This window comes from Pseudorca crassidens, chromosome 17, assembly GCF_039906515.1.
Source record: "Pseudorca crassidens isolate mPseCra1 chromosome 17, mPseCra1.hap1, whole genome shotgun sequence".
Lineage (NCBI taxonomy): Eukaryota > Metazoa > Chordata > Mammalia > Artiodactyla > Delphinidae > Pseudorca > Pseudorca crassidens.
Genome location: NC_090312.1, coordinates 25,890,806 through 25,910,461, shown reverse-complemented (window position 1 = coordinate 25,910,461; position 19,656 = coordinate 25,890,806). Strand labels below are relative to the sequence as shown.

The window sequence follows — 19,656 nt, the reverse complement described above, 5'->3', positions numbered from 1 at the left end:
CAGATGAAAAAGAAATACGGTATCTGAGATAAAGTGCCTCAACATTTATGCCTGCCCTATTTCTTCATTGCATAGAACTTTCATTTTCCAAAGCTTTTTAGGAATGTTATTTTTGATCATGAAAGGCTTTATGAAGGTGATGTTTTATAAAAGACATATCTGACTAGATCTCATAAAAACACATTTTTCTCCTTTCAGACATATTAAAAATATATTAATAAATAAAACTTAAATAATCAATGTGAACTTAAGAAAATATATGAAAATACTGATCTGTTAAATTTATAAAATAAGTAAACAAGTCCTAAGAAAACCACTTCTGACTTATAGGTTTGGGCATAACAGAAGGAGCTATTATATCACTAAGAGAATATAAAGAAAACTGAGTGGGGTAGTAAACCATTCTAAGCGTAGGTATATTAAATCACCTTAAACTAAGTGTTAAATAGTGAATTATCTCCCTGGTTAACTTATGAAAAAGTACCAAATGACCTGACCAGTTTTTTGTTTTTGTTTTACCATTATGAGAGCTCATTTTGGCACTAAGCTATAGCTACTGAATACGAGCCATGGATATGAATATTATATTTTTGGTTATATTAAATTGTACTAATTATATTAATACCAATTTGAAAACAGGCATCTTTTTTGTTTTTGTGAGGAGGGATGAGCACACATGTACATAACTGTAAAATCACCTTTTTAAAAGTTGTCACTAAGACAGCTCAAATAAACTCAATTGGACAACATTTTAAAAAGAATCGAACACACGTGACCATAAGACTAAACTATAATTACTTAGTCAATAATAAAACTATGAAAGGATTAAGAAGCATAAGTGTGATCTGTGTCCTCATAAAAGCACTCACTATTATTAAACTCACAAGGCATATAAAACAATACAGCATACTGTAAGTTCTGAAAAGTTTGGTGAAAAGAGTAAGTGCAATCATAGAAAAGATGGTAGTGATCCCTATGAGTTTGAATTATCAAGAAAAGGAGAAATGGGACTTAAGATAGGTAGAGTTAAAGAACTGAAGATGAGTAAGAAACCATTTAAGAATGGAAGTTCAGGGGGCAGTGAGAGTAAGAATCTAATGGGAGTCAGAGTAGGAACTGGGGAATAAGAATCAATGAACCAGATGATAGGGTAGCTTTAAATTTGATTTAATGAAGGCATCATGCATTCTTGAAAAGGTGAGTCAGGATGAAAGCACGCTTAGGAAAATTATGCTACTAGGGCTAGTAGAATATAAGGCATCTGTCAATTTTTAACATGACCCCTGGCTACCTCTCCAAATTTCAAGGTTATTTTAAGGTTTGGGTAAAATTGCCAGAGATGTTGATTCAAATGTTAGGCTTCTCTAAGCTCTGGCAATTGAGCCTTATTATAAAATTTAAAATATAAGTATAAATAAATATAAATACTCTATTAGAAAAACTAATATGTGAGGTAAGATATTGTAAGGAAAGGAATATTTACTGAACATACACTGTCCTAGGAACTATGCTAACTGTATATTACTCATTCTCTCCAATCATTTCATCTCTGCAATGCAATGTTGATGATAGTGATAATGACAGCACTTACATGGGTTGAGCTATACAAAATTGTCAATATTCAGCATTTCTGCCAACAATTTCATATGGTTCAACCTAATACATGCCAGTAATTGGAGTAATTTCTATATATACAGTATCTCGTTAATCTTCTCAGCAATTATAGCACGTTGTGTTATAGCTGAAGAAAGTGGAAACCAAAGGATAACTTGTCCAAAGTCAGCTGAAAAACAAAGCCCTAAACAAATATTTGATCTTCCTTATTCCTAAAATAATTCTATTTTTAATATACATGATTCAGAACCTAGTTACAAAAATCAGGTGAAACATAATTTGGAATAAGAATATATGTATATACATTCACATAAGTGTCTATGTAAATCTACATTCACATTTTGTATGTGTTTACCTACATTCTGTCATCCTTGTATTTTCTATGTAAAGATTTTCACATTTTCACACACACACACAAACACACACACAAACACACACACACAGACACTGACATCCTTTTCTCTGAGAATATTTCCCCTTTGAAATGTTTCCTAAGTTTTATAAGAATTTTCCACTCCCTATAAGATTATTTTATGGATATTTACAGTCCATCAATGAACAGTCCCTTCTTTATCACTTGTTCAGGCAAGATACAAAATAATAAAAAGTTATGCGGGGATCTGTGAAGAGAGAAAATGTACAAAATACAGTTCAGCAACGAATTCATCTTTTGAACTTAAAATCATTTAGTTTAGTAGTTCTTGAGCTATGATTACCTTTCAAAGTAATAAAGCTATTGTTGCAGCTTTAGACTGTATATACATACTGCCAGTACCAATGACCAATTCATTAAAAAAGGCAAAGGAGTTACTAAAAAAAATAAACAACCTGAATCAAAGTTATCTAACTGAACTCCCTGCTTTCTAATTGGCTATGCCAGATAATACATGCAGCTCTGGCCACTATAGAAGCACAAATCGGGCATCATCTACTGATTGATAAGTGCTGAGATTAAGCAAATCAAATATTTTCTGGTCTGTTCTCTGAGTATTTCTAGACCCAATGTGCTTTAAGTGTCTTTGTGTATAACCATATTTGACTTACCATATTTTTCATGTAATATAAGCTTTGAGTATCAAAGATTTTCTTACTTTGTGTTAAAAAAAGAAGAAAACATTAAATTGTATGTTAATGTAATGGACAAGGTACACATTCACCCTGGAAATTTTAATATAAGTTTTGCAAATTTAATTTAGTAGCTTATTGATCCTGTGATGCTCATGGAATTGGTCAGACAATGTCATATGAAACAGAATATGCTTATGAAACTATGGTCATAGCAGATGAAAGGATATAATCACTAGAAATAAACATTTTCTTATTTATAATGAAATACAATTTAACACAACAGGAAATTTAAAAAAATCCTCTGAAACCATCTGAATGTTCTTTCAAAAAGTTAATGTTATGAAGAGAGAACCCAGAATAATTATATACAAAGAATTGAAATTGAAACTCTTCATAAATTATTTCACGGGAGTAAAAGCTAAGAACTTAATGATCTGAAATAGTCACTTAAAGCTGTAGGATTCTAGAATAGATATAGTTGTGAAACAGAGTATAAATGAATGAGTAATGTGATCCAAAGCATAAAGTTATTGGATGCTAATTTTAGAAAGACTCACAGCAGGTTAAATAGATTAAACATTTTGTATTGAAAAAAATCGATTGATGTTTTAAAACTACATGCAATAAAATATGAACAGCTGGTTCTCTTTTATGCATTTCCATGCAAAAATAATTATTTTCTACTGGGGTAATTACTGACTGAATTATTTCCTATCTCCATTTGCTCACATTTTAATGTCCCTAAATGCTTAGAAGAGGCCATTCTTTGCAAGTAAATGTATTTGAAATGATAAAAAAAGTGTCAAATTTTAATACCTTTGCAATCATTGGTTGAATATACATATTACACTCAATTTTTCAAGGACAATTTCAAACAGTGCCAGACGAAATAGAAATGCCTAGATGATACCAACCGTGATAACTGAGCACAAAAAAGCCACTTGTTGTGAAATCACTGTGGAATTTGATTAGAATCTGATTTGAAGTGCTATAGACTGATTCCAAAGCAGTATTGCCACTGAATTGCCCGATCTGAGGTGAGTTTTGGTCTGGTCCATCCCTATAGGAGAGACATAGAGCAGGGAGGGGAGAAAGGGAGAGTGAGATTGATTTTTTGGGAAAGTTTCACACAAAGTCTAATGAAAGTATTACATATGAGATGATAAAGATGCAGTGGATGAAATAATCAACGAGTGCCAAATCATATTGGTATATGTTTATTTAGGTGATAACATATTTTAAAAGATCACATTTTTACCCAAAAGAAATGTACCCATATTAGCTGTAATCAATTAAATTGTCTTTGGTTTCCTGACCACAACCCAGATCTTCCCAAATGCTTGAAGTTTGCCTTCCTTTTATTTTCTTCAAAATAATCTTGAGAACCATAGACTGTTAAATTTAGAATGAATTTTAGAAGTCACATGGTAGTTCAATTAACCAATTGTCAATAATTAATTCAGCTATTTTATTTTTAGTTTAAATAGAGATGCTTTAATTAACAGGATAATAATAATACAAATATAATATTTTATGATGAATTATTACGACAGAAATTCAGTAGTTGTATTAAATAACTTATTGGAATACAGGCTTTTAAATTTCAGTGGTTCTGTATATAGAGAACTTTCTTACCTTAAACTTACTCTGATTTAATTCCCAGGTTTTGCACATTATTTTAATAACAAATTTAAATCATTTTTTCACCCATAAAGTTTTTGTTCTATGTGTTTAGCTACTTCATGGGCAAATAAGCTAAAATCTATTTCTCTTGTTTGTCTCATTCTCCAAAACACACACTGTCACCCTCAGTTACACCAATTCAAACATCAGATGGCAATTTGTACAGAGGACTGTGATATATTTTCATTCCTTCCTTGTTTCACTGCTACATACAGTTGAATCAATCAATAACAATGGTCTTGGCTTACCATACAGTAATGAAATCATAGATTGGTTCTGTTTGAAGAACAGTAAAATTGATGTAGATTCCATTCCCAGGGGGTACTTTTACAAGCCAAAAACAGTCTTGAAAGTTTGGGTATTCATCAGGATATCCAGGAGAGTAAATGGTGCCATTCATTGCAGTTATATTCCCTCCGCAAAGAGCTACAGAAAAAAACACAAAACAAAATATTTAAGTAGAATCGCAATAAACTGATTATAAAGAAAAAGGTAAACATTTCATACCTCTTAAACAGTATAAAAGACATCTGTGTTTTGTTTTTACCACAGTTAAGGTATGTAAAATGAAGCTGGAAACCATGAATCAAACAGTGAGCTTTTATTTATTTCTCAGCATGAGGTGTGCTACATAGTTATTCACTATCACTAGATTAGTAAATTGCACTGTTTTCTCTTCTTTCAAATACTTTATCCATATATACACTGTTCAACTTTTGTCTTATATCATGTATAAATATAAGGCCTTATAAAGAGGTTCAAGCCATTTTTATTTATAAGGGTTTTTTTTTTCTTTAGAAGAAATGAGCCCAAATTCAGTAGTAGTATCTGGGTTACTGGTTTATATATGAATGATTACTAAACAAACACAGATGCACTCACACAAACATCACACAGAAGAAGCTCTGAAGTGTTAACAAACTTTACTTTCGCATCCAGTGAAGAAGGTTAAGTCTCCTGCCAATAATGACAAAACCAGTTATTCATTATGAAGCCTTAGGTCTTTGATCTGGGTACTAACTATAATTCTACAACTAAAAGAAAAACTGTATATTTAGCATGCTATTTGAAGAGGAAAACAAACAAGAAAAGAGTACCAAATCAAGAATTATTAAACATAGATGATATCACCTAAAAGACAGCTTCAATTTAGAAGCATACCTTCACACCTTGGAAGTGGATGATTCCAATTGCGACTCACTCCATGAAGGCAAGTGAGAGCTGAATTTCCAATCAACGTGTAACCAGGGAAACATTCAAATGAAATGGTTTGCCCCACGGTAAAATCATTGCCGATTACAAAACCATTTCGAAATGGGCGTGGATCAGGACAGCTTTGCAACTGATAGGCTGGAAAAGGTAAAAAGAAAGTTTTTCCTTTTTGAATTTTGAAAGACCAAAGAGTATTATTTACAACCTGCAAAATAGATGTAGAGCTGCTTGCAGTTGATTATAAGTAGTAATTCAGTTTTATAATAAATGATGTCAGTGCATGATATGAATTTCTTATGTATAATTTTCATATTAAATTTTTAGTACAATTTATTAAGATGCATTGTTTTTTCTCCCACTTATGAAATCTATCTAAATTATAAGTTTTAGTGAAAATGTAAATTACCCTATAGCCATAATTTTAATCAAACATATTCTGATCCCTTTACCTATAATGCAACTGCTTCCTGGTTCATTGTATGTACATAAAATAAAATAAATATATGTGTAAGCCTAATTCTGAGCCTTTTTTAACCTTTTTTTAGCTAATTTTTCCTCTAAAAGAAACAAACCACACTATCTCTCTATTGAGTTTCTCCAAAGAAGTTATTTAACAATATAAAGTATTAGGAAACAAATTTCCTTCTAATATAAATTTTGCACTTCAGTTATCATGATATTTTCGGCACTGTAGTGTAACTGTTTATTTGTTCATACTACTCTTGTTCTACATTCTGCATGAGATCAAAGTTCCTGTTTTTTTATCATTGTATCTTAAAAGCCTTGCTTATTGCCTTTCACATAGTAGGTCCTTAATAAACATTGCTGAATAAATCTTGAACCTATAAACAGTACATATACTCGTATAGTATTAATATTTGAGACTTTATTTTTAAGAAGTTCAAAATCATATTATAATTAATAAAATTTAAATTACCAGCAGAGACTACTTTGCTACTGACCATTAAATTCCTTTTATAAAAAACTGTTTTTATTTTTTAGTAATTCCAAAGTTACACAAAGGTTCTAAGATTAGTAAGAACTCCAGTATGCCTTCAGCCACGTTTTCCAATTGTTAACTCTGACACATTTTCTTCATCATTCTCTCTTCCTCCCCCCACCCACCCCCGTCTATATATACATATATATATATACATATATATATATATGTATATATGTATGTGTGAACACACTTTTTTCTTTCCAAATTAGTTGAGAATAAGTTGACCCATCACTGCTATTTCATAAAGAAAAGGATACTTCTATGTAACCACAAAATTGAGAAAATTAACGTTGAGACCATTAAATTCTAAATTCCCCAAATCAAAAACTTATATTTAAAGCTGAATAAGCTACCATAAGTTGCTTATTAAAATATTACTCTAATTTTTAAATTAAAGGTTTCAGAATTAATTAAGTCTTTTTAAGATATTTAGTGCTTTTATTCTAATTTTTTTCATTTGAATTAATATTCCACAAACAAAATATATCAAAACCAAAAGAATCATGTCAATTGAAGACAAACGTATATCATTTGATCATTAGGAGTTGGGATATATTATTCTATGAAACAAACACTTTCAATTTTCACTCACATGTAAAAGATAATTTTTTTCCAGTTTTATTGAAATATAACTGAGATATAGCACTGCATGAATTTAAGGTATACAATAAAATGATTTGATTTAGATGTATTGTGAAATGATCACGATACGTTTAGTTAGCTAGATAATCTTGAATAGGGTAAGACTCATAGACAAATGTATGATCCTGTGATATTTTATATAACATTTCACCTTTCTATGCTATTTAGTTTAATAAGGATGAATAAGAAATAGATTTTAAATGTTCAGGAGAAAGTTCCCATCCTAATATCATATATAATACAGGGCTTAACAAACCCAATAACGTTGCCAGTAATAACGTTAGCTTCGGAACCAAGTTCTTTAGTAGAAGGGTACACTTAATTGTATACTATGCATTTTTCCAAAATTCAGAATGTTTTTAAGGTCTAATCGCAAAATCATCTAAAAATAACATTGCTTCTGTGAATCTGTATCAATTAACCTATATCTCAAAAAAAGTCATTAGCTCAACGATATAAATTCAGTAAAAGATACAGTTTTAAAATTCAGCGTACTTGTGTCAATCAAGATGGCTGTGTGGGAAGATGCGGAATTAGCATCTCCCCACAACTAGGGTGCCTGCCTGCTGCTGATGGGGGACTCTGAGGCCCAAGGAGATAGGAGCAACCCCCAAGTGAACCAATAGGACATGGGGGGACTGAGGGGGGAGAAGTGGAGGCCAGACAGGATTGGCACCCCTGAGGCCAGGGAGATCAGAGGAAGCAGGCGGGAGGACTCTCTGGGAAGGGTGGGAGAGGAGCAGTGGGCGATCGCCTGGCCCACTCAGGCTGGGGAGCCTGTTGAGCATCCAAGCCAGTACCCCCCCTCTAAAGCCCCCTCCAGGCCACGTGGGTCCTTGGGGGCATAGGAGGGAGGCTGGGGACATCAGTAGAAGAAGGCAGGAGGAGTGGGAGAGGAGCAGAGGGCGATTGCCCCACCCACTCGGGCCCAGGGAGCCTGCTGAGCTCTCAGGCCCATCCTCAGCCCTCCAAAGCCCCCTCCAGGTTGTGTTGGTCCTTGGGGACATAGGAAGGAGGCTGAGTGGAGAGCACGAGAGGCAGGCAGGAGGGGCCCTCCAGGAAGAATGGAAGAGGGATGGAGGGCAATTACCCCACCCACTTGGCCCAGGGAGCCTGCTGAGCTCCCAGGCTGGTCCCCTGCCCTCCACAGCCATCGCCCCCACCCCCCTGGCCACATTTGTCCTGGGGGTATAGGAGGGAGGCTGGGGAGATCAGGAGAGGCAGGCAGGAGGGTCCCTCCTAGACTGGAGGAGCAACAGAGGAGAGGAGGGCATTTGCCCTGCCCATTTGAGCCCGGGAAGCCTGCTGGGCTCTCAGGTGAGGTTCCCTGTCCTCTGAGACCAGGAGTGGGCGGCACATCTGGGTCCCTTCTGTTCCTTGAGCCTAAGCCTCACCCCCCACTGCTCCCAGGGCCTATCCAGCCCTGTGGGTCCTAAGCATAGGCCCACCCACCGCCCAAACCTTGCCCTTGCTTAGGCCCCACCCTGCACAGCCAAGACCTTCCCCTCTGCCTTTTTTTTCTTTCTTTTCCCTCCTCCTCTTTTTTACTATTGTGGTACTGATGTACATTCTGGATGTTGATTCATCTATATTTTTATTTTTATATTCATTCTAAAACATCTGTTAGTTTCCTAGTCTAATTTTATTTTTTATTTTGTTATTGTTCTCTCTTTTTTTTTTTGCCACCCCATGCAGCTTGCAGGATCTTGGTCCATGAGCTGGGGTCATGCCAAAGCTCCTGCAGCAGGAACTCCGAGTCTGAACTGCTGGACTAACAGAGAACCTCAGATGCCAGGAAATATTCATCAAAGTGAGGTCTCATGGAGTTCCTCATCTCAGCACCAAGACCCAGCTCTACCCAATAGCCTACAAACTGCAGTGTTGGAAGACTCAGGCCAAACAACCAGTAAGACAGGAACACAATGCCACTCATAAAAAAAGAAAAAAGAAAAAAGAGACAGCAAAAAAATATGTCATAGATGAAGGAGCAAGGTAAAAACCTACAAGACCAAATAAATGAAGAGGAAACAGGCAATCCACGTGAAAAAGAATTAAGAGTAATGATAGTAAAGATGATCCAGAATCTCAGAAGTAGACTGGAGGCACAGATTGAGAAAATAAAAGAAATGTTTAACAAAGATCTAGAAGAACTAAAGAACAAATGAACAGAGATTAACAACACAATAACTGAAATGAAAAATACAGTAGAAGGAATCAATAACAGAAAAACTGAGGCAGAAGAACGAATAAATGAGCTGGAAGACAAAATGGTGGAAATAATTCCTGATGAGCAGAATGAAGAAAAAAAGAATGAAAAGAATTGAAGACAATCTCCGAGACTTCTGGGACAACACTGAACGCACCAATATTCGAATATAGGGGTACCACAAGAAGAAGAGGAAAATAAAGGGTCTGAGGAAATATTTGAAGAGATTATAATCTAAAACGTTCCTAACATGGGAAAGGAAATAGTCACCCAAGTCCAGGAAGCACAGAGAGTCCCATACAGGATAAACCCTAGGAAAAACATACCAAGACACATATTAATCAAACTAACAAAAATTAAGTTCAAAGAAAAAATATTAAAAGCAGCAAGGGAAAAACAAAAAATAACATACAAAGGAATCCCCATAAGGTTATCAGCTGAGTTTTCAGCAGGAACTCTGCAGGCCAGAAGGGAGTGGAAGGATATAAAGTGATGAAAGAGAAAAACCTACAACCGAGATTACTCTACCCAGCAAGGATCTCATTCAGATTCTATGGAGAAGTCAAAAGCTTTACAGACAAGCAAAAGCTAAGAGAATTCAGCACCACCAACCCAGCTTTATAACAAATGCTAAAGAAACTTCTCTAGGTGGGAAACACAAGTAAAGAAAAAGACCCACAAAAACAAACCCAAAGCAATTAAGAAAATGGTAATAGGAACATACATATCGATAATAACCTTGAATGTAAATGGATTAAATGCCCCAACCAAAAGACATAGACTGGCTGAATGGATACGAAAACAAGACCCATATATACGCTGTCTACAAGAGACCCACTTCAGACCTAGGGAAACATACAGACTGAAAGTGAGGGGATGGAAAAAGATATTCCATGCAAATGGAAATCAAAAGAAAGGTGTAGTAGCAATATTTGTATCAGATAAAATAGACTTTAAAATAAAGACTGTTACAAGAGATAAGGAGGGACACTACATAATGATCAAAGGATCAATCCAAGAAGAAAATATAACAATTATAAATGTTTATGCATCCAACATAGGAGACTTCAATAAATAAGGCAAATGTAAACAACCATGAAAGGAGAAATCGACGGTAACACAATAATAGTAAGGGACTTGCAAACCCCACTTACACCAATGGACAGATCATCCAAAGAGAAAATAAATAAGGAAACACAAGCTTTAAATGACATATTAAACAAGATGGACTTAATTGATATTTATAGGACATTCCATCCAAAAACAACAGAATACACTTTCTTCTCAAGTGCACATGAAACAATCTCCAGGATAGATCACATCTTGGGTCACAAATCAAGCCTCAGAAAATTTAAGAAAACTGAAATCGTATCAAGCATCTTTTCTGACCAAAACACTATGGGATTGGAAATCAATTACAGGAAAAAAGATGGTAAAAAACACAAATACATGGAGGTTAAACAGTGAACTACTAAATAACCAAGAGATCACTGAAGAATCAAAGAAGAAATTAAAAATACATGGAAACAAATCACAACGAAAACATGATGACCCAAAACCTATGGGAATCAGCAAAGCAGTTCTAAGAGGGAAGTTTATAGCAATTCAATCTCACCTCAAGAAACAAGAAAAATATCGAATAAACAACCTACCCCAAATTTAAAACAACTAGAGACAGAAGAACAAAGAAAACCCAAAGTCAGTAGAAGGAAAGAAATCATAAAGATCTGAGCAGAAATAAATTAAATAGAAATGAAGAAAGCAATAGCAAAGATCAATAAAACTAAAAGTTGGTTCTTTGAGAAGATAAACAAAATTGATAAACCCTTAGCCAGAGTCATCAAGAAAAAAAGGGAGAAGATGCAAATCAATAAAAATAGAAATGAAAAAGGAGAAATCACAACTGACACTGCAGATATACAAAGCATTATAAGAGACTCCTATAAAAAACTATATGCCAAAAAAATGGACAACCACAAAGAAATGGACAATTTTCCAAGATTGAACCAGGAAGAATTAGAAAATATAAACAGACCTATCACAAGTAATGAAATTGAAACCATAATTAAAAATCTTTCAACAAACAAAAGCCCAGGACCAGATGGCTTCACAGGTGAATTCTATCAAATATGTAGAGAAGAGTTAACATTGATCCTTCTCAAACTCTTCCAAAAAATTTCAGAGGGAGAAACACTCCCAAATTCATTCTATGAAGCCACCATTCCACTGATACCAAAACTAGAAAAAGATATCACAAAAAAAGAAAATTATAGACCAATATCACTGATGAACAGAGATGCAAAAATCCTGAACAAAATACAGCAAACAGAATCCAACAACAATCATACACTACGATCAAGTGGGATTTATCCCAGGGATGCAAGGATTATTCTGTATATGCAAATTAATCAATGTGATACACCACATTAACAAATTAAGGAATAAAAACTATATGACCATCTCAATAGATGCATAAAAGGCTTCTGAAAATATTCAACACCGATTTGTGATAAAAACTCTCCAGAAAATGGGCATAGAGGGAACCTACCTCAACATAATAAAGGCCATATATGACAAACCCACAGCAAACATCATACTCAATGGTGAAAAACTGAAAGCATTTCCACTAAGATCAGGAACAAGACAAGGATGTCCAGTCTCACCACTCTTATTCAACATAGTTTTGGAAGTCCTAGCCACAGCAATCAGAGAAGAAAAAGAAATAAAAGGAATATAAATTGGAAAAGAACAGGTAAAACAGTCACTGTTTGCTGATGACATGATACTGTACATAGAAAATCCTGAATATGCCACCAGAAAACTACTAGAACTAATCAATGAATTTGGTAAGGGTGCAGTATTCAAAATTAATGCAAACAAACCTCTGGCATTCCTATACACCAATAAGGAAAAATCAGAAAGAGAAATTAAGGAAAAACTTCCATTTACCATTGCAACAAAAAGAATAGAATACCTTGGAATAAACCTGCCTAAGGAGGCAAAAGACTTGTACTCAGAAACCTATAAAACACTGATGAAAGAAATCAAATATGACATAAACAGATGGAGAAATATACCATGTTCTTGGATTGGAAGAATCAATATTGTGAAAATGACTATACTACCCAAAACAATCTACAGATTCAATGCCATCCCTATCAAACTACCAATGGCACTCTTCAAAGAATTAGAACAAAAAATTTTACAATTCATATGGAAACACAAAAGACCCTGAATAGTTAAAGCAATCTTGAGAAAGAAAAACAGCTTGAGGAATCAGGCTCCCCAACTTCAAAATACACCAGAAAGCTACAGTAATCAAGACAGTATGGTACTGGCACAAAAACAGAAATATAGATCAATGGTACAGGATAGAATGCCCAGAGATAAACGTATGCACATACAATCACCTAATTTATGACAAAGGAGGCAAGAATATACAATGGAGAAAAGACAGCCTCTTCAATAAGTGGTGCTGGGAAAACTGGAGAGCTACATGTAAAAGAATGAAATTAGAACACTCCCTAACACCATACACAAAAATAAACTACAAATGGATTAAACACTTAAATGTAAGACCAGACACTATAAAACTCTTAGAGGAAAACATAGGAAAAACACTCTTTGACATAAAACAGAGCAATATTTATTTTACCCACCTCCTAGAGTAACGGAAATAAAAACAAAAATAAACAAATGGGACTTTATTCAACTTAAAAGCTTTTGCACAGCAAAGGAAACTATAAACAAGACAAAAAGACAACCCTCAGAATCTGAGAAAATACTTGCAAATAAAACAACAAAGGATCATTCTCCAAAATATACAAATAGCTCATGGAGCTCCATATGAAAAAAACAAACAATCCACTGAAAAATTGGGCGGAAGACCCAAAAAGACATTTCACCAAGGAAGACATACAGATGGCCAAGAGGCACATGAAAAGATGCTCAACATCACTAATTACTAGAGAAATGCAAATCAAAACTACAATGAGGTATCACCTCATGCCAGTCAGAATGGCCATGATCAAAAAATCTAGAGACAATAAATGCTGGAAAGGGTGTGGAGAAAAGGGAACCCTCCTGCACTGTTGGTGGGAATGTAACTTGATATAACCACTATGGAAAACAGTATGGAGGTTCCTTAAAAAACTAAAATTAGAACTACCATATGACCCAGAAATCCCACTACTGGGCATATAATACACCCTGAGAAAACCATAATTCAAAAAGAGACATATACCACAATGTTCTTTGCAGCACTATTTACAATAGCCAGGACATGGAACCAACCTAAGTGTCCATCGACAGATTAATGGCTAAAGAACATGTGGCACATATTTACAATGGAATATTACTCAGCCATAAAAAGGAATGAAATTGAGCTACTTGTAGTGAGGTGGATGGATCTAGAGACTGTCATACAGAGTGAAGTAAGTCAGGAAGAGAAAAACAAATACTGTATGCTAACGCATATATATGGAATCTAAAAAAAAAAAAGAAATGGTACTGATGAACCTAGTTGCAGGGCAAGAATAAAGAAGTAGACATAGAGAATGGACTTGAGGACATGGGGTGGGAGGGGGAAGCTGGGGCAAAGTGAGAGTAGCATCCACATATATACACTACCGAATGTAAAATAGTTGGTTGGTGGGAAGCAGCAGCATAGCACAGGGAGATCAGCTCGGTGCTTTGCGATGACCTAGAGGAGTGGGATAGCGAAGATGGGAGGGAACCTCAAGAGGGAGGGGATATGACGACATGTGTATGCATATGGCTGATTCACTTTGTTGTGCAACAGAAACTAACACAGTATTGTGAAGCAATTATACTCCAATAAAGATCTATTTAAAAAAATGAATAGAATAAAGAACTAGTGAAGAAAATAATATAAAATTCAGTGTAATTCTCAAATAATATCTAGTGATCCTTGTAATACATTGTGGCACATGTCAATAATATTAATACAGCATTATATCAATAACAGTAACAAATGCTATATCTTTTAGGATTTTATTATGGAAATAGTGAATCTTTTTTCAAGGGCACATTGCCTGAGAAATATAGTTAATAAAGTTCAAAAAAAAAGATAACAACAACAAAAAAAATAAAGTTCAGATTCTAATTTTACCTCATTCAAATAAGAATATTGCCCTGAGAGGTTGAGGGAATTTGACGGCATAGAAAAGAAGATGAAGTCAGGTTCATCAAGCCCTATGCACTTGCTAGAGAAGGACCACATAGATAGCTCTGAGTCCTCCAGCAGCAAAAAAGAAACTCAGTCAGTTCCCCAACAATTTTTGAAATAATTAGTTTCCTTAGGAACATGGTTAATTTTGAACCAAGAGGTTACAAAAATTATTCCTATTTTATGTAAAGGATGATGTGTGATATGCTGCTCTTAAATTATGTATGCAAGCATAATACAAACTGTAATCATTTTAGACCCATGTAGTTGGATGTTACAATGTCTGTTTTAACTACTCTTAAATTTCCTTTTGTGTATATACTTTTATTCAGCAAATATTTATTGTGCTCTTACTCTTCTAGGCACTTGAGATACATCAATGAACAACACAAAGATGACTGCTTTGGTGGAGCTCACATCCAAAAGTATCACATACTCGTAAATCAACTATACCTCAATAAAAAATAATTTAATTTATTTATATATATATAATTAATTATATAATAATAATATTATAATTATTATATTATAATTTAATTATAATAAAATACTTTTAATTTAAAATTAAAAAAACAAAAATATCACATACTCATTAAATCCTTAATAGTTAGTGCAGATACATAATCAAAGTTTAAGTTAATTTTGATTAAATATTACAGTCATTGGAACTGCACTGTTTGTGTAAAATATCATAACTTTAAATATTTAATTTTAAATCTTAGACTTTTAAGATCTGAAATAGTATAGTAAAAATAGCTAAACTGCACTAAATATTTACTAATGATATACATCACGATAAATATTTTACATTCATTTTATCATATAAAGTTCAAAACAACTTATCTGAGAGGTACTATTACTAACACCATTATGAAAATGAAGAAATGGACTTGTGCCCTAGGCCACTTAAGACTGAACGTAGAGAATCAGCATTTAAGCCTAGGTCTCCCAGCTGTTTATTTCAAAGGGATGAAAATCATGCTCAAGGTCATGCAGCAGTTTTATACTAGAAATAGGCCTAATATGATTGTCAAATTATTTATTTTATATTCTCATAGCAATAGAATGGTATCAAGGAAGGTTATGTTATTCTTTCATTATAAAGTAAAAGAAAATAACTTTACATATAGTAGATGAGTACCACAATATATCTTTTCAATATACTTATTCTAGTATAAAATCAGAGATAAATCTTGCCTATCCACCATGCCTTGCTTGGCTGCCTTGCCTTGACTTGCTTAATTTGACTGTGTATTAAAATTAATTCAATCCTTTTTTCATGGTTAGAATTTGTAAGGCCTCAGAAAGACATCATTTCCCCCTATATAGTTGACTGAAAATAGCATTATTTAAAACTCTACCTAACTGAAGCTTGCTTTGATTTAGGTTCCTTTTTTTTCTAAAACACAATATAGAAAATGCTTAGAGTTAGATCGTTAATAGCTGTTTGGAGGCTAAAAAGCTTTCATATTTTTATTATTCCTCTCACCTTGGTATACAATGTGGAACCCTTGTTTGTTTTGTGAATAGTCACTGTGAAAATACAAGCTGGTTTCATGGGTCGTGCTAAATAGGGAAGATGATATTTGAGGACCACTGAGTCGGCCAATAACAGTACTAGTTTCTGCAGATCCACTTCTTACTTCCAAATAATCATGTATGGTTTCTGTAGAAAAATTTACAAACTGCAGATGCACACCTAAGGAAGAAAAACAAACATAATGCTACTCTATGTTTTTTACCAAATTAAATGCACACATATACACAAACACATGCTCGCATTAATGTGCTTAAGATACGTTTCCATTTAAGTTGAGAGGCATACTCTCAAGATCTGGGCCATGGGTCTGCTGTCTGCCCAGGGCAATTAGCTGTGCTATAGTTGAAAGTAACAGAATACTGTTCTCAAATGCCCACTATTTGTCACATGGGAAAATCTCATTTTACTACATTGTCACCATAGCAAAACTAATCAAGAAAGTGGCTTTCTTGCTCTTTAATACCATTTAAAACTGTATCAACCAATTTTTAAAGATGAAAAGCCACTCAATAATTTGTATTTTGTAAAAGGGCAATTTGAAGCCAAAATATGAGTGCAAAGTTTTATATATTAACATAATCAGATTTCACGACTGTGTTAGAAATTAGTCATATACAGGGGATAAATTAACTTCTCCAAAATATCATTTTTAAGCATGTAATTTTCAGCGTGCTCTTTTAGTATTTTCTCATCAGAAGATAAAGCCAAATTTTATGTAATATTCCCAATAAAATCTAGGGGTTATTGCTATATGCTATCATATTACAAAATAGTCTTAATATCTTTATAAACATAACTAGAATATGAGGTAGTTAAATATCTCTGGGATGGAGAAAAATAAAATAAAACCTTTATTGAGGTATGTTTCCTTAATTCAATTAATATTTGATTTTTACTGAATTTGATGGTTTTTTTTCCACAACTACCATTCTGCAAATTGTTAGTAATAAAATCTGACATTTATTGTGTTTTCTTTTTGCTAGGCACTGTTTTAAGTTTTTATACATGCTAACTTATTTAATGCTCATAGTTACAAGAATGAGGAAACTGAGGCACAGAGAAGCTAAATAATATGCTGTTTACACAACATCCTAAAAGAGGTGAAATTCAAACGCAGACATTCTGGCTCCTGAGCTCTTGCTCTTAATAACTAGTGAGGTTCTCAAGTGAAGTCATATTTTGTTCCTGGAAAAAGAGTTCCATGGAAATTTGCTGTTACATTGAAAAAGAGTTCCATGAACAAATAAATTTGGGAATTACTGAAAATATGCTTTAAAATATTAAACACATTCCTGGACAATCAGACAATCTTCTTAAAACTTTGAATGTACTATCTTAATATGTGAGGCTACAAGAAGTGCATATTTTTCTAAAATTTTCCTGAGCCCCTTTTCACAAATTATGTTGTCCATAATTGTTTCACAGGCAAGAGAAAATACTTCTTTAACTGTTGATGTGTATTCAATTTTCTTTTAAACATTTATAAATTATCTATTCAAATACATTAGAAGCAATATTTGATTTAGCCAAAACTCAAAGAAAACAGTGGGATTATTTAAATGTAACCAAATCAGAAATGGTCTCATGTTTTCATTTCTAAAATAGAGATGCATATTCTTTTTAATTTTTAATAAACTTGGTTTTTAAAATCAATGAAGTATTAGCAAGAGCTAAGTTGAAGGTGACATAATGACACTATTGCAAATACACGTAATAATTTATTTTAAAATAATTCACTTAGCTCCATAAATGACATGGGATGAGCCCTCTTAAGTGGCTAGTAAAAGACATAAGGATAACCATACTGTTTCAAATCTATTATTCATTTATTCTCTTTCAATCAAAGGGCATAGAATTTGACTACAACTTCAAATTAAGGGTATTCCCATGTTGTAGCCAGAATAATTCTCATTAGAAAGCCCCCCAGCATTCTTCTCTCAGTGGCCTACTGGTCTCCCAAAACCTCAGGCCAGTCATATAGTGTTCAAGTTTGTTGAATTTCTTTAGCTTTCTTATCTGCATTTTTCCATGTGTCAGTCTGTTTACCTAGAATTTCTTTCCTGTTCCTCACAAGCTGACCCTCTTTTATGGGCTTACTCTTACTTATATTTAAAGCCACAGTTCACACATCACTTCCTCTGATAAACCTTTTTTGCATTTCCTGGACTAGGCTGGATGCCTGTGTACAATCCTGTACTCTTTATTATACTTCACTGCAATAACATATTTGACTATTTGTCTCCTCATTGTGACTGTAACTTAACTGGGAAAAGGTACAAAGTCTGTTTTACTATGCATTTTATCCCTAGCACCTAGCACAATACCTGGAGTATAATGTGTACATGCTCAGTACAGAATTGTCAAAACTATGAGTTTCTGTGAATTTATGTAAAACATTTCAACATGAATTTTCATTCTGAGGCTATAGATGCTTTTGGGTAAATGAGGTACCTAAATTTAGTCCTCAATAAGTGAGATAGTACAGAATATATTAATTGCTCTAAATCCACCAGGTTTGTACTTCAAGGAGTATCTACTCATCTTATTCTTCTGTGATTTAATGAATAAGTCTATCCTCAATCTAACACTTCTATTTATGCATTTACAGACTAATGGGATATAAAAAAGCTGCAAAAGAATACGTTAGTGACACAAGAGGGAAAATAATTTATTAAATGTAATATATATATAATGCAATATATCCAAACACTGGCAATTGTAATATTAGAATTAGAAAGGTATTACATCTACACAGGTATTTAAATCTAACAGTAGAAAAATTGTACTAATACTTTTCAAATGTAAATCTTATTTATTTACAATGGCAGCTGGATTCAATAGATTACCAGAAAATAATTTATCTATGTACTGCTTGGTTTCAACAAGTAGAAAAGAGTTACAGAAACAATTATACATGAAAATCATGTTGAACTTAATCATTGCCACACACATCTAACTCAGGCTATATCTGTACATATTGATTGGAAAGTATCATAAACTGTATCTATTTATCATCTATGTATGAAATTTTAAAATGCCCATGTTCTTTCAATTATCCAAGTACTCCAAGTGAAATGTATATAATCCCAAAGTAAACTATAATTTGTGAATATTTCATAAGTTCTTATTAGACTTTGTTATTTCTTTGTAAGGATGCATTAATAATATAAAAATACTCTTTCACGTGTTTTTAATATACATACCAAAACCTATGGGCAGCTTGATTGTCCACGTACAATCTAAACTGCTGGGGTAGTTTCCAGGAAACCCAGGGCTGAGGATCACACCACTGAAATCTGACATAGAACCACCACACTGCGCTGCAAGAGAATAGAGGTCCCACTTAAGCCAAAGTACTTTATTGTATTAAAAACAGACTGAAATTCTTTCAAGTCTGAATCAAGTGTCTGAGTTAAAACTGGTATAAATTTGAATATTGTCAACTCTCATTCACCATGTACTAGTAATCAAATATAATCAATTGACAAGGCATTTTGTAA

At 33.7% G+C, this 19,656-nt stretch overlaps 1 protein-coding gene across 1 annotated transcript in view; it reads right to left on the bottom strand.

Moving 5' to 3' along the window:
• The window catches only part of LOC137210719 (CUB and sushi domain-containing protein 3), a 705,705-nt gene that overhangs the window by 103,366 nt on the left and 582,683 nt on the right, over positions 1-19,656 (bottom strand). The window contains exons 35-39 of the mRNA XM_067712783.1: positions 19,360-19,476; positions 16,106-16,315; positions 5,527-5,715; positions 4,614-4,791; positions 3,597-3,742 (exon numbers count right to left, since the gene is read on the bottom strand). Of these exons, the coding sequence (XP_067568884.1) occupies positions 3,597-3,742; positions 4,614-4,791; positions 5,527-5,715; positions 16,106-16,315; positions 19,360-19,476 (840 nt within the window). The remainder of the gene's footprint in view (positions 1-3,596; positions 3,743-4,613; positions 4,792-5,526; positions 5,716-16,105; positions 16,316-19,359; positions 19,477-19,656) is intronic.